The following is an 11840-nucleotide window of genomic DNA, read 5'->3' on the forward strand; positions in this document are numbered from 1 at the left end:
GTGCTTTACTTAGGTGAGATCAGTGCACTGCTACATGTTCATGTTGTGGGAAGCTTCTTTATTTCTGTGATAGAGGTTTAGGCAGAGATATCGGCCTATCACAGATACATATGTATATTTCATTCTGTTCTTCATTAATATACCATATATATATGATTATATATGTTTGTGCTTGCGTCTGTGTGTGTTGAGAACTGTAAGAACAAATAATCCTTCATTAGCACCCTCAATAAAATGCTTAGCACCCCCTTAGCACCTGCAGAAAAAAATATCTGGAGCCGCCACTGTTCAGATGTATTGTGTTTTGTATAGATAGGTTGCGTTACAGGGTGTTTTTAATATCTGGCATATACATTAATTATTACCAGTCAGTAATAACAGTCTTATAGGGCATTTTGGACTTTTTGCGACTGTAAATTAAGCTGCATTGACAAATTTGAGGGTAATGGTAACGCCAGGAAATGGGATTCAGTCGTAGATTGGTTGAGTTACAACTTATGCCTAATTATTTTCACCAGTGAAGCACGAGAGAAACTACCAACAGGTCCTCTCCAGGAGGACCTAGAGTTTAAGTCTGGCTTTGTTAAAATACAACTTAAGAGAAACTATAAAATAAAAAATTAAGCCAGTTGTTTACTACTGAGTGAACCATCTTGCCATCAGAAGATCTTGGGCAATCTCAGATGTTGGAATGTGTGTGTGTGTGTGTGTGTGTGTGTGTGTGTGTGCGCGCTTTGACCTGCTGTCACACGACTGCGGTGTCAGCAGCTGGGAGCTCAATATAAACCGCCTCCTTCTCGGTTTCTCCCTCTTCTGTGCTCCCGCAGAACCGGTCGCCAGAACCGAACAGCAAAGACCAACAGCGTCAAAAAAAACTAAAAACAAAATGACCTCCGCTGCTCAGCCCATCTTCTCCAAGGGAGAGGACTGCAAGCCCGCCTGGCACGACGCAAACGCGGGCTACAATGAGGCCGACACGCACCTGGAGATCATGGGCAAGCCCGTCATGGAGCGCTGGGAAACCCCGTACATGCACTCACTGGCCACCGTTGCAGCCTCAAAAGGTAAAAAAAAGAAAAGTGGCAGCTGTTTGAATCATCGGACAGAACGTTTCGGTAAGCGGGTGGTCCGATATTGGACACATCAATAAAAGTCGTTTAGGCGACAGCTGCTTTCTGTTTCTAAGCCTTATTTCTTATTTACACAAAAACTAAACGCTACTACACGTACACCCTTGGAAGTACTGTACTATAGTTATTCTTACACAGTTTGCTGTAGTGTAGTTTTTGGACAAAGAGCTTTTCTCTTCATTTTATGGTGACACATGACTGAGTTGACCCCACCAGCTGTTTCTACACTGCTGGGAAAAAAGCCAAGAAATCTGCAGAAATCTCCACATGCTCAGAAATGTGGTGAAAACACAGAAATGCACTAGAGTGCTGGAAAATAAAACACTTAACTTACACTCAAAAAGCTTGATTTAAAGGTATATTTCGTATAAGACAATGTTTTTAATTGAAAATACATTTTTATTTGATGTTTATTAAGAGATATTACACAGCAATAATCCTGTATATAATCACTATAAAGGGCCAATCTGTCATTTTTACCTCTAATCTATTATTATTTGACTTTTACAAGGAGTGACATTTCTATCTGGCTTTTTTCTGTACACCACAAAAAAAAGCTTAAATTAAACTTTAAAATCCTGATATTTCAGCATTTTGACAGTTTTTAAATGTGTGTTGGTTAACTCAATTTGGTGGATGAAACATTTGTTTGTTTTTCATTTGAATGAAATAAACTTCCTACTTGGTGGTGTTCGTCTGGCAGGAGGTCGGGTTCTGGAGATCGGTTTTGGCATGGCCATCGCCGCCACCAAGGTGGAGTCTTTCCCCATCGAGGAGCACTGGATCATCGAGTGCAACGATGGCGTCTTCGCCCGGCTGGAGAACTGGGCCAAGACGCAGCCCCACAAGGTGTGACTGATGCTGACCCCACTTTACTTTTATTTTTATTTATTTGAACGTTTACTGCTTTTCCTGACGAGTGTTGGTGTTTCTGCAGGTTGTTCCTCTGAAGGGTCTCTGGGAGAATGTCGTTCCCACTCTGCCAGACAGCCATTTTGATGGTGAGAAGCAAAACCACACTTTCAACACAGCGTGAAATGGTGCAAATGGAGCCATTTTGTACCATGTCAGAGGACAGATTATGCGTGGTTAGTTCACCTGTGTTCCCTCCATCAGGTATCCTATATGACACATACCCTCTCTCCGAGGATTCATGGCACACTCACCAGTTTGACTTCATCAAGGTAGGAATTTCAAATGAACTCAGTGCAGCAAATTATGCACAATCTGAGCAGATAATTACTGAATATTTAGACACATTTGCATGAAAATCAGACACTTTATTCTAATGAAATCAAAGAGTCAGACAGAAAAACAGATACCAGACTATTGTGTTCGATTTAACTTGTGGATTTTGAAGAAATGTGACTGAAAACCTGTGCACGTTTCTGCTGCAGGGTCACGCTCACAGGCTGCTGAAGCCCGGCGGCGTTCTCACCTACTGCAACCTGACCTCCTGGGGCGAGCTGCTCAAGTCCAAATACGACAACATTGAGAAGATGTTTGAGGTTCGTGATTCATCCTTAATTCAGTGGAAAAACGTCTGTTTCACTGGTGTAAAGTGTACTGTACGGTGTAGATTTAGAATCAGTTTTTCACAAATATTTTGCGGAACATTAATGTGGACATTTTAACCACCATCTCCAGACACCTGGTTAAGCTCGGCGCAGTAAATCCAGGTTTTTAGCACGTTCTGGATGCACGAAAAAAAAGTGAATTCAAGGTCGCTGATAAGACCGCGAGCCGCCTCACGCTGACCGCCTCTCCCTGTTAATGATTTTCAGGAAACCCAGGTGCCCCATCTGCTCGAAGCCGGTTTCAAGAAGGAGAAGATTAGCTCCACCACCATGGACATTGAACCTCCTGCTGAATGCAAATACTACTCCTTCAAGAAGATGATAACTCCCACTATTGTGAAAGAGTAAAGTTCGAAGACCTTTTTATATTCTGGTGCCTTTTTCCCACCCCAACACTTGTTTAACGTGTTTCACTCCACAGTATTTTAATAAACCTAACTCCATGCTGACTCAGCTTCATAGTTCTCATGTTCCTTTTTGCACCTACAAGCCTCACAGGTTCACTGACGCGTCCTCCTGTAGACTTTGTGACAAACGGAGACTAAAACATGCAGAAATATTATTTACACCCACCTGTTTCAGGTCCTACATCACCCAGAGCCCTTCCTGCCACGAACAGCCCAGTTTTAGAACTAGCGGTGAATTTATTACTGCTGCTTCGTTATAATTATAGTCTGAGATGTTCTCCAGTCTGCAGACTCATGTTATTTATGAAGCGGGCGATAAAATGCTAACTCTGTGTTTTTTTTTTTTAATTTTATGCTTCCAGTAAAGGAGGAAGCCTCAGATCAAAATATGGACAATTAAGCTTTAAAATTAACTTTATTTTATGAATGTTAGGAACTAGATGTCACAATAAAGCTAACGGAGTTACGTCAGGACAGCATTTGTTTAACAAGTTTCCTAAAATGTAAAGTTTTGATACGCTATTTATCAAAGTTTAGGTTATTTGCATACAGTTCCAGACTATAAATTTGAATGTGGGGGGAAGATTTAACTCAAATTCCTTGTTTATTTTTAATATATATGTTAATAACTCACAAAAATGAAACCAAACAGCTCTTTTTATCATTCAATGAACCAGAAAAGTGTCATCAACCAAAAAAACATTATATACTATATTAAAAATCACTTATTTGCACACGCTTTATGAGTAAAATGTGAAAAACAGACATATTTATAGGACAGGCTCATTTGATTACATTAAATTTATATTTCATGGGGGGAATTAAGTGTTTAAATATACAAATCATGAATAATTCGCTTCTGATTTCATTTAATTTTTCATATATTAAATCAGCAAAACATCAAATAAACATAAATAAACTTTTTTCTGAAAATAGATGTTACAGAAACAAAAAAAGCTCCAAACTGGAATAAATTTGTGTATTGAGCTAATTAACAAATAAAATAATTTATTAATGCTAACATGTATTTCTTAAACAGTCATATTGTTTCATAATAATAATCAAGTATTAATTATTTGTCTTTTTGTCAATAATAGTTTTTTTCCATTTAAAATGGAGCTACAAAATGTTTGGACTTTATTTTTTTCATGGTTTTATCTAAAATGCAGTATGTTTATTGTTTTATTTGCAGTTTGAAATAAATTAAATCAAATTAATGAGCTGGAATCAAAACACATACATTAAACATAAAATAAATAGTCAATTTAATGACTTTCTTTTAATTTCCCATCTATTAAAATCAACCTAAACTGTTGATACAGAAAAGCAAACCTAGAAAGGAACAACCTTTGTTGTTTTTTGGTGTTAAACAGCCGAACGTTCTCCTGAACCTCGGGTTCCTGCTGGCTGAGATGAACACAGAGTTCTCATCTTAATGTATGTTTGGAGATAACGCCGAGCGCTATCTGAACACGTGGGAATAAGTCACCAGCTGGCGAGGACACATTAATCATTAGGTTGGACGCGTGATGCAACACCACCCTGCTCTCAGGTGGGAAACCGCAGCAGCTGGCTGGTCTCAGGTCTGATTCTTTGGAAAAGCTTTCAACGGTTTCATCTGAGGAAACACAAAAAGGCAGAAAAGAGGCTCCGCCGGGACTTAAACAGCAGAAAATACATCGGTATTCAATCAGAGAACAATAAATATCCAAATATTGTCTGGTTTCAACCCATGAAATGTACACAAATGCTAAAAAATTGAATATTTTTGAATGACTCTCAGCTACTACCACACCCAATCTTAGCTCAATATCTGCAAAACTGACTGACTTACAGCCTTTTTGTGTTGGCTAATATTGCTCCTTATAGTTGACTTGGCAGCAGATTTAAATGTAGCTTGATTAGTGGAACCGTTCTGTCTGGGGCAATGACCTGAGGACTTTTTATCTTTTATAAACTAATTCTCATTTCCTGACAGGAAGTGAACTGACAGTTTAGGAGCCGTACAGCTGGATGTCATCTGTATAAAAGTGGTAGATTTTATTAAATTAATAATTCGTCGAAGAGGAAAAGATATTCGGTGGTCCCAAAACAGAACCCTGTAGAATCCCCATATGACAGTTCAGCGGTATGTGACGTGATCTGGACAGTGGCGGGCTGAGAACCGCTTCTGTGATCAAGACCAGGATCCACTCCAAGTCCATCAGAGACACGCAGAGACAAACGAGACAATCGTTCCCGCTCAAAGGGACAATTCAGAGGAACAGATACGTCTAACGAGGATGTTTCTGGACTGTGGGAGGAAACCGGAGATCATCCAGGAGGGCCTGAGTCTGGAATCAAACCTGCAACATTCCAGCTGTGAGACAGAAGCACTCTCACTGCTCCACCCTGCAGCCTGAAAAGGGAATTTAAGCTCCTTTAACTCTCGATTATCGGAAACAAGCTTTAAAAAGGAACAACCAAAGAACATAATCGACTTGTAAACGCTTCAATCCGCTCACCTACAACATGTAAAACAAGTTCAGTACCTCAGTAATCAGCACGCCGATGCCGTCTTTCAAATATTGCACGAAATTTTAACAGGAGATTAAACGTGTGACTCATGAACTCTCCAACAGCAGGCGTGACTGAACCTGCGGCTCTGCTGGCTCACGTTTCAGACTCTGTGAACATTTACCGCAGCTCGTTAGCAGGAACTGAGTTTGCAGAGGCGCTGAACTTGATTTATGCCTCTAACTGGACATTTCCCTTTGCGCCTCTGCAGAATAAAAACTCATTCTGCTTCTTAAACACTGACAGTCCAGAGCTGGTTGAATGACAGAGGCCACCTGGTGGCTCAGAAGGTGCAAAGAAAAAAAATACACAACAGGAGCAACAATCAGGGATATTCAACAACCAAAGTTTATTAAAAATAATACTTAAGATATTGTGGTTTACTCATATTTTGTTTGGTGTCATAGATGAGAAATCCCACATGAGCTACTTGAATAAAGATGAATTTAAACTGTTTTAAATTAGGATGAATACTAAGTGTTTCTCTGAGAATAATTAAAGCTACAGAAAACTGAATTTAGGCGTCTGCTGATGCGTTCTGTTGAAAAATATCCAGCAGTGTATAAATTACAGTAATTACTGAAGTTTCTGCAGCTCTAAGTGGAAGAAGAGGGGCGACGCTTCCAATGCAACCAAAATTACAACATTTACAAAGCAGGTACACAGATACATATGCTACACGTTCACTTCCTGTACCAGATCTTTATCTTCTTCTCACGCTTGATCTTCTTCTTCAGCTGTAAAGTCCCGTAGAGGAGAGCCTCTGCAGTGGGAGGACAACCTGGGTACAGATGAGTGGAGCAGAATCCTTTGTTACAGAGTGAAAGCTGCACACTCTCTGGGCTTTCGTTTTGGTTTCCAGTTAATAAAGAAAAACAATGACCTGTTTGTGACAGCTGAAGGGATTTTGTGAAATGCAAAACGTCGGGACTTAACATGACAGCAAATCATAGCTGTGATGAAAACGTGCACGCTCGCGATTGTGTACGCCAAAAATACGAAGCAATCTGCTGCGAAATGATCAGCTACAGGTCTGATCATTCTCATAATTTCTACTTTTTATATTAATTTTATTAAGCCCATTCATCCCAAACTAAAAGAAAAATGGTTGCTCAAACTATTAAATCCTTCCCCGTAACTGAAACTTTAGCATCTCTGAATAATTTGACAGTGACAAGTATGTTTCTATTAGGAAAATTAAATGAAAAACAGGATTACAAAACAAATGGGTGCTCTCGTGTTTAGGAAGAAACCTCTCTGACTTAGCTGACCTGATTTCCTCGAGCTTTAGGGCAACGACTCCTTTTGTTTCCAGTCAGAAACACACAAGAAAAACTCCCACCAGAACCAGTGTGGTGGGAGCAAAAAGGTCTGACGTGCAGCTGAGATAAAGCATTAAAGCCTCGAAAGGAATCAAACTCTTTATTTTTAAGAGCCTTAATGTGATCATAGTAAAGCAAACCCTACCTGGAACATAAATATCCACCGGGACGATTCGGTCGCAGCCTCTGACCACAGAGTAAGAGTAGTGGTAGTAACCTCCTCCGTTGGCGCAACTAGAAGAAGAAAAGAAGTCACATTCGCTGAACGTACGAGCAGTCGGAGGCAAATCAGGGTGTAAAAAACCACAACAGTAACCCTGAGATTCAAGAGAGTGCAAGTCCTGTTTTTGATTCATAAAATCCCGACAAAACGGACTTTTTCTTAAGAAGGATTCTGATAAACAGTTCATAAAAACAACAAATAAAGGAGTCTTCAGAATATTCCCAAGGATTGTTGTTTAGTTATCTTTAAATCAGCCGCATCTGATCAGATTTTTTTATTTTTGTAACCCTGAGACGTCCGCTCTGCCGCCTGCATGGGGTCACCTCAGATCAGCAGGAGGTCCTTCATCGAGGACTGAGACGGGCTGCTGCTCAGACTGCGGACACTGGGAGTCCAGACCTCCTCTGAACGAGGTTTGAGTGAAAAACGCTTCCAAGGCGCACTGAGGGAGTTCAGACCCGTTTCGAGATGATAACTAAAAACCGTTTTAAACGACAGGTCTGAACAACCTTTATAAGAAAAGAGCAGGAGGTCTGAGCAGGAAGTTCACTTTGTTTTTTTTAAACAAATTTAGAGTATTCAAATTTGATTTTGCAGAACACAGACTTATTTTTCTTTTTAGTTTGCCTCGACTGAAAATCAGAAAAATGATAATGAACGTTTCCTTCATTCTCTACCAAAGCTGGGTTGGTTTAAAGATCATCAACGTGCCTGAAAAGGTCTCAGAACAACAGATATGATCTACTAGATATTCAAATCAGAGCCATTTTCAAAAATCACACCGCAAATTTGTGACATTTGTTCTCATTATCGAATCGTGTTTTCTCGTCTCCTGTTTCGCAAAACAACACAGACCCTCTGCTCAGCATTTTAAGCTCCAACTATTTAACGGTAAATCATAAAAGCTGTCACTTTTCTAACTGAAAGGTTTTCTGTGAACTGAACAAGAGTGATACATCTCTTGCCTCGCTGACCCTAATGTTTTTTGTCCTCACAAATAATTTGTATTTTTGATCAAGCATCTGCTTTCTGGACTAGAAAAAGCTAACAACAAAAGAATTGGACCTGGGCCAAATGATTGTTTGAGCTCACATTCAAATAAGATTAAGATCATAAAAGAGTAAACTTACCTTCCCATGGAAATGACATATCTGGGCTCAGTCATCTGGTCGTACACCTGTTGGATGGAAGGAGTTGTTTAGTTGTGGTTATATAAGTCTGACTCAGAACTAATCTGTAGATTCAGCTGGAGGGAAGCTTCCTGCTCGTCTGCCAATCCATCGACAGGCTGGTCTTAATCCAGCCAGCTTTAACACAGCTATACTGTTCCCATCGCTCCCATCCTGCACACAGAAATGTCTGACTGACATCGCTGTCAGCATCGGCAGGCTGTAAACAAAAACACGTCTCACTTTAAACCTGCAGAGTTGATCAAACCAGACAGCAGTCGCTGCCATGAATCATCATCAGACGAACGGCCCTCGAGTATAAGATGGCGATGAATGTTGCTCCTAAATAGTTACACCTTTTTTGTACTTCCTCTCACCTTCCGCAGGGCCGGTGCCATCTTATTGGTCAGCGTTCCTGCTACGATCATGACATCCGACTGCCGAGGACTTGCTCTGAACACGACTCCGAAGCGGTCCATGTCGTAACGAGGAGCGGCCATGTGCATCATCTCCACCGCGCAGCACGCCAAGCCGAAGGTCATAGGCCACAAAGATGTCTGAAGGAAGACAAAACAATGAAGAGAGGAAACACAAAAGGCATTCTCTGGCATCTTTACAGGCCAGATAATTAAAATCAGCTCTGAGATTATTTTTGAGAATTCAAATAAGAACTCCTGAAAGTGACAGAGTAAAACACAAAGAATTAACCAACACCAGCCGTCACACAGACAACAATAGGATCACATTTCTTTGGACAAAAGACTTCTTATCTAAATGCAAAAGCATCTAACAAACAACAGACATCCTTTCGGTACACACAGTGCGTCCCCAGCTAGCCAGGTCGTCCAGCTTCGTCACAATATATTCCCCTTTGCTGCTGGCTACAGATGATGGTTTGGCTGCTGCCACTGCTGTGCTCTTTTCTCTGATGGGCACCAAACTGCAACAAAGTGAAGGACAAAAAACCTTTACCAAGAGCTCTGTGATTGTGTAACGTGTGTTACATTGTCTTGTATTTAAGCCCACCTTGAGCTGGTACTATCACTTTTAGCACTGTTGTGCAAACTCCTAAGCTGAATTGCAAAAACTGAAATGGGCCTGTCAGAAAAGATACAGAGAAAGAGGGAGAATACATAAATATGACAATAAAAAAGCTGAAATTATACATGTAAACCAATAAATTTGAAATTAAAAAGACCATGTTGGTGTGTGAGAGATATATGAACAGCTTTTTCTAGGAGGATGATACTATTTTTGTCTAAGCTTCTAAACTTGCATTATCTAGACTAGCTGAACAAAAAAAGAGTAAATGTTCCCGTTTCACTTTTCAACCTAGATTAAAATATTGGGCTATTTTCTCTAATTGGAGACAATCTGATTAAAGAAAAGTATGTAAATTGCTACTGAGTAGAGCACAATACTGTAGCAGCTCCAAGTCCAACAAACAAGTTTCACAGCCAGGAAGATAAGGAGGATTTTACCTTGTTGACAGAGAGCCAAACAAGGCCAGGCGAGGTGCTGCAAAACAGACAGAAAACAACATAATATTAGACATATACCAAAGTAATGGAGCAATATGGAAACACAGCATATGCCTTGCTATGTATAGCTAGACTATCATTATCACAAGTTACAACGGGCCTTTAAGAAAAATTATATGTGCAGTATACCTTGTTTGATAAAGTGTAAGGTCTAAGTTTAAGAGTAAACATCATCTAAAAAAGCAGAACAGTGCATTTCTAGGTGTCCAAAACATTGCCGAATTGTAGAGCATTTTACGATAAATTGATAATGTCCTTACTGATAATAGTTGCAGCGTTGCGGCTAAAATACAATTTAAACATCTTAAAATGGAAGCTTTTTCACAGGAAGTGTGGTTTAAGTGCTCACTGCGTGAACGACGCATTGGGGTTAGCCCACTGCTAACATAAAATCAAAAATCAAACATTCTGGTTATTTTGAAGACACTATTAGCATTTGCTTTATTTAGATATTTTTGCTTGACAGCTGCCAGCATTACAGCCAGATTTAAGTGTTACGAGCTGACCTGAGAGCAGCTATGCTAACACTAACAGCGCAAGGTCAGCGTGCGCGTTCACTAAAAGTTACAAATACGAGTCCAGACACGATCAAACCATTAGGTATAGCACTTTTTATGCGCACATTTTAAATAATCACAACAACACAAGTCCGGAAAATCCATATTTTTAAACAAAAGAAGGTGTATATTCGATCAAAACATCACTTACCCACTAACGCCGCCATCTTTGAGATTAGCCTCTTCCGGTTTGAGTTCAAACACCGGAGGGCGCTGCTGCCTGGTGATATGTTTATTTCACTGAAAATGTAAGAATAAATAACCACATTTTTGCTATTTAACTGCTTTTAAAGAATCAAGCAAGTAAATAGATAAACAACACTTAAACTAGCGACTTACTGTGAAAACTTAAGCTAATTTAGATTTAAGCCTGCATTTCATCGAGTGACCGGCAGGGGGCGACAAAGATCGATGCAATATAATGAGTCTTCTTCTGTCAAACTGAACGCCTCAAATCAAAGAGTTTGACTAATCAAACACTGAAACAAGTCTTTATAGACATGTTATCTACTGTATATTTACAGAAAACGTAAAATTTGAGGCTGTAAGTGAAATATTAAGAAAAATATACTAACATCTTTTTGTATTTTGGAAACACATCAGCACATTTTGAAGAAAGATTTTATCTTTTTTATTAGGCTACATGTGGCTAATTTCCTGTTGACTAATTGTAATTGTGCCAAACATGATGCTGTTTATAGCGTGTTCCCGTCTCTAACTTACATCCATTTAAGATTACAAATATAAGATGATGAATGTGGTGGGATGCACAGCCAGATAAGCAGTCACAAATTTATATACAGGTTAAGTTTATATTAAGAATCTGTAGAGACAAATACTGACTTGACCCTATTTTATTTTCATTTGTTTAATCTGATGCTTGTCATTCATTTAACCTAGGTGTCTGAATGAATGTTATCTGTAAATGCATGCTCTGAGCAGAATGTGCAGGAGTATTTTTTGGAATATTAGCCTTAAACAGAAGTTATTCTGTTCTTTTATTTAAAGGTTTGGAGACACGTTTGTGTGACCCGGTCCATCAGAGGTGACCAGTGGCCTGGCTCTGCCGGTTCTGCTGCTTTTATAAATGTTGTCACAACAAACACATTTACAGTATTTTTTTCTCGTTAGTGTGACACAATAAATGTTGTGTTTTATTTCAAAAGACTGGAAACTTCCTGTTCAGCCATTAAATGTTCAGACACCAGGACATGAAGTTAAAAGTCAAACACCGGATTGAGGTTAATTATTATTTACAGTCCTAGATCAGGTTTTGAACAAACTTCAGCAATAAAACTTTAAACATTACAACAGATTGTCTAATTTAAATACAGTAATTTAAATATATATATTATGTG

At 39.4% G+C, this 11840-nt stretch overlaps 2 protein-coding genes across 3 annotated transcripts; one reads left to right on the top strand and one right to left on the bottom strand.

Annotated features, from left to right (window-relative positions):
• Nucleotides 1-771: 771 nt before the first annotated feature.
• On the top strand, nucleotides 772-3161 carry gamt (guanidinoacetate N-methyltransferase). Its single transcript, XM_017413319.3, has 6 exons — nucleotides 772-1064; nucleotides 1834-1979; nucleotides 2068-2131; nucleotides 2247-2314; nucleotides 2528-2638; nucleotides 2915-3161. Exons 1-6 carry the CDS (start codon nucleotides 887-889, stop codon nucleotides 3053-3055), a joined length of 708 nt encoding a protein of 235 aa, XP_017268808.1. The 5' UTR covers nucleotides 772-886; the 3' UTR covers nucleotides 3056-3161.
• Nucleotides 3162-5995: 2834 nt separating this feature from the next.
• On the bottom strand, nucleotides 5996-10740 carry ndufs7 (NADH:ubiquinone oxidoreductase core subunit S7). Of its 2 annotated transcripts, XM_017413314.3 has the most exons (8): nucleotides 10634-10739; nucleotides 9866-9902; nucleotides 9411-9482; nucleotides 9204-9324; nucleotides 8762-8941; nucleotides 8346-8392; nucleotides 7138-7226; nucleotides 5996-6451 (listed from the first exon to the last, which is right to left on the bottom strand). In XM_017413314.3, exons 1-8 carry the CDS (start codon nucleotides 10647-10649, stop codon nucleotides 6354-6356), a joined length of 660 nt encoding a protein of 219 aa, XP_017268803.1. In that variant the 5' UTR covers nucleotides 10650-10739; the 3' UTR covers nucleotides 5996-6353. The 2 variants fall into 2 exon arrangements, with proteins under 2 accessions (XP_017268803.1, XP_037830258.1); XM_037974330.1 differs by lacking the exons at nucleotides 5996-6451; nucleotides 7138-7226; nucleotides 8346-8392 and adding an exon at nucleotides 8399-8604 and having other exon boundaries at nucleotides 10634-10740.
• Between the last annotated feature and the right edge of the window lie 1100 nt (nucleotides 10741-11840).

The sequence above is a fragment of the Kryptolebias marmoratus genome, linkage group LG24 (assembly GCF_001649575.2).
Source record: "Kryptolebias marmoratus isolate JLee-2015 linkage group LG24, ASM164957v2, whole genome shotgun sequence".
In the NCBI taxonomy this organism is placed as follows: domain Eukaryota; kingdom Metazoa; phylum Chordata; class Actinopteri; order Cyprinodontiformes; family Rivulidae; genus Kryptolebias; species Kryptolebias marmoratus.

Excerpts from the sequence above, each read along its gene's own strand:
- gamt (XM_017413319.3), top strand. The coding sequence starts at position 887 with ATGACCTCCGCTGCTCAGCCCATCTTCTCCAAGGGAGAGGACTGCAAG. Across the intron at positions 1,065-1,833 it reads CACCGTTGCAGCCTCAAAAG|GAGGTCGGGTTCTGGAGATC; the intron begins GTAAAAAAAAGA and ends TTCGTCTGGCAG. Across the intron at positions 2,315-2,527 it reads ACCAGTTTGACTTCATCAAG|GGTCACGCTCACAGGCTGCT; the intron begins GTAGGAATTTCA and ends TTTCTGCTGCAG.
- ndufs7 (XM_017413314.3), bottom strand. Across the intron at positions 9,483-9,865 it reads TTTGGCTCTCTGTCAACAAG|GCCCATTTCAGTTTTTGCAA; the intron begins GTAAAATCCTCC and ends CTTTTCTGACAG. Across the intron at positions 8,393-8,761 it reads TGGCACCGGCCCTGCGGAAG|GTGTACGACCAGATGACTGA; the intron begins GTGAGAGGAAGT and ends TCCATCCAACAG.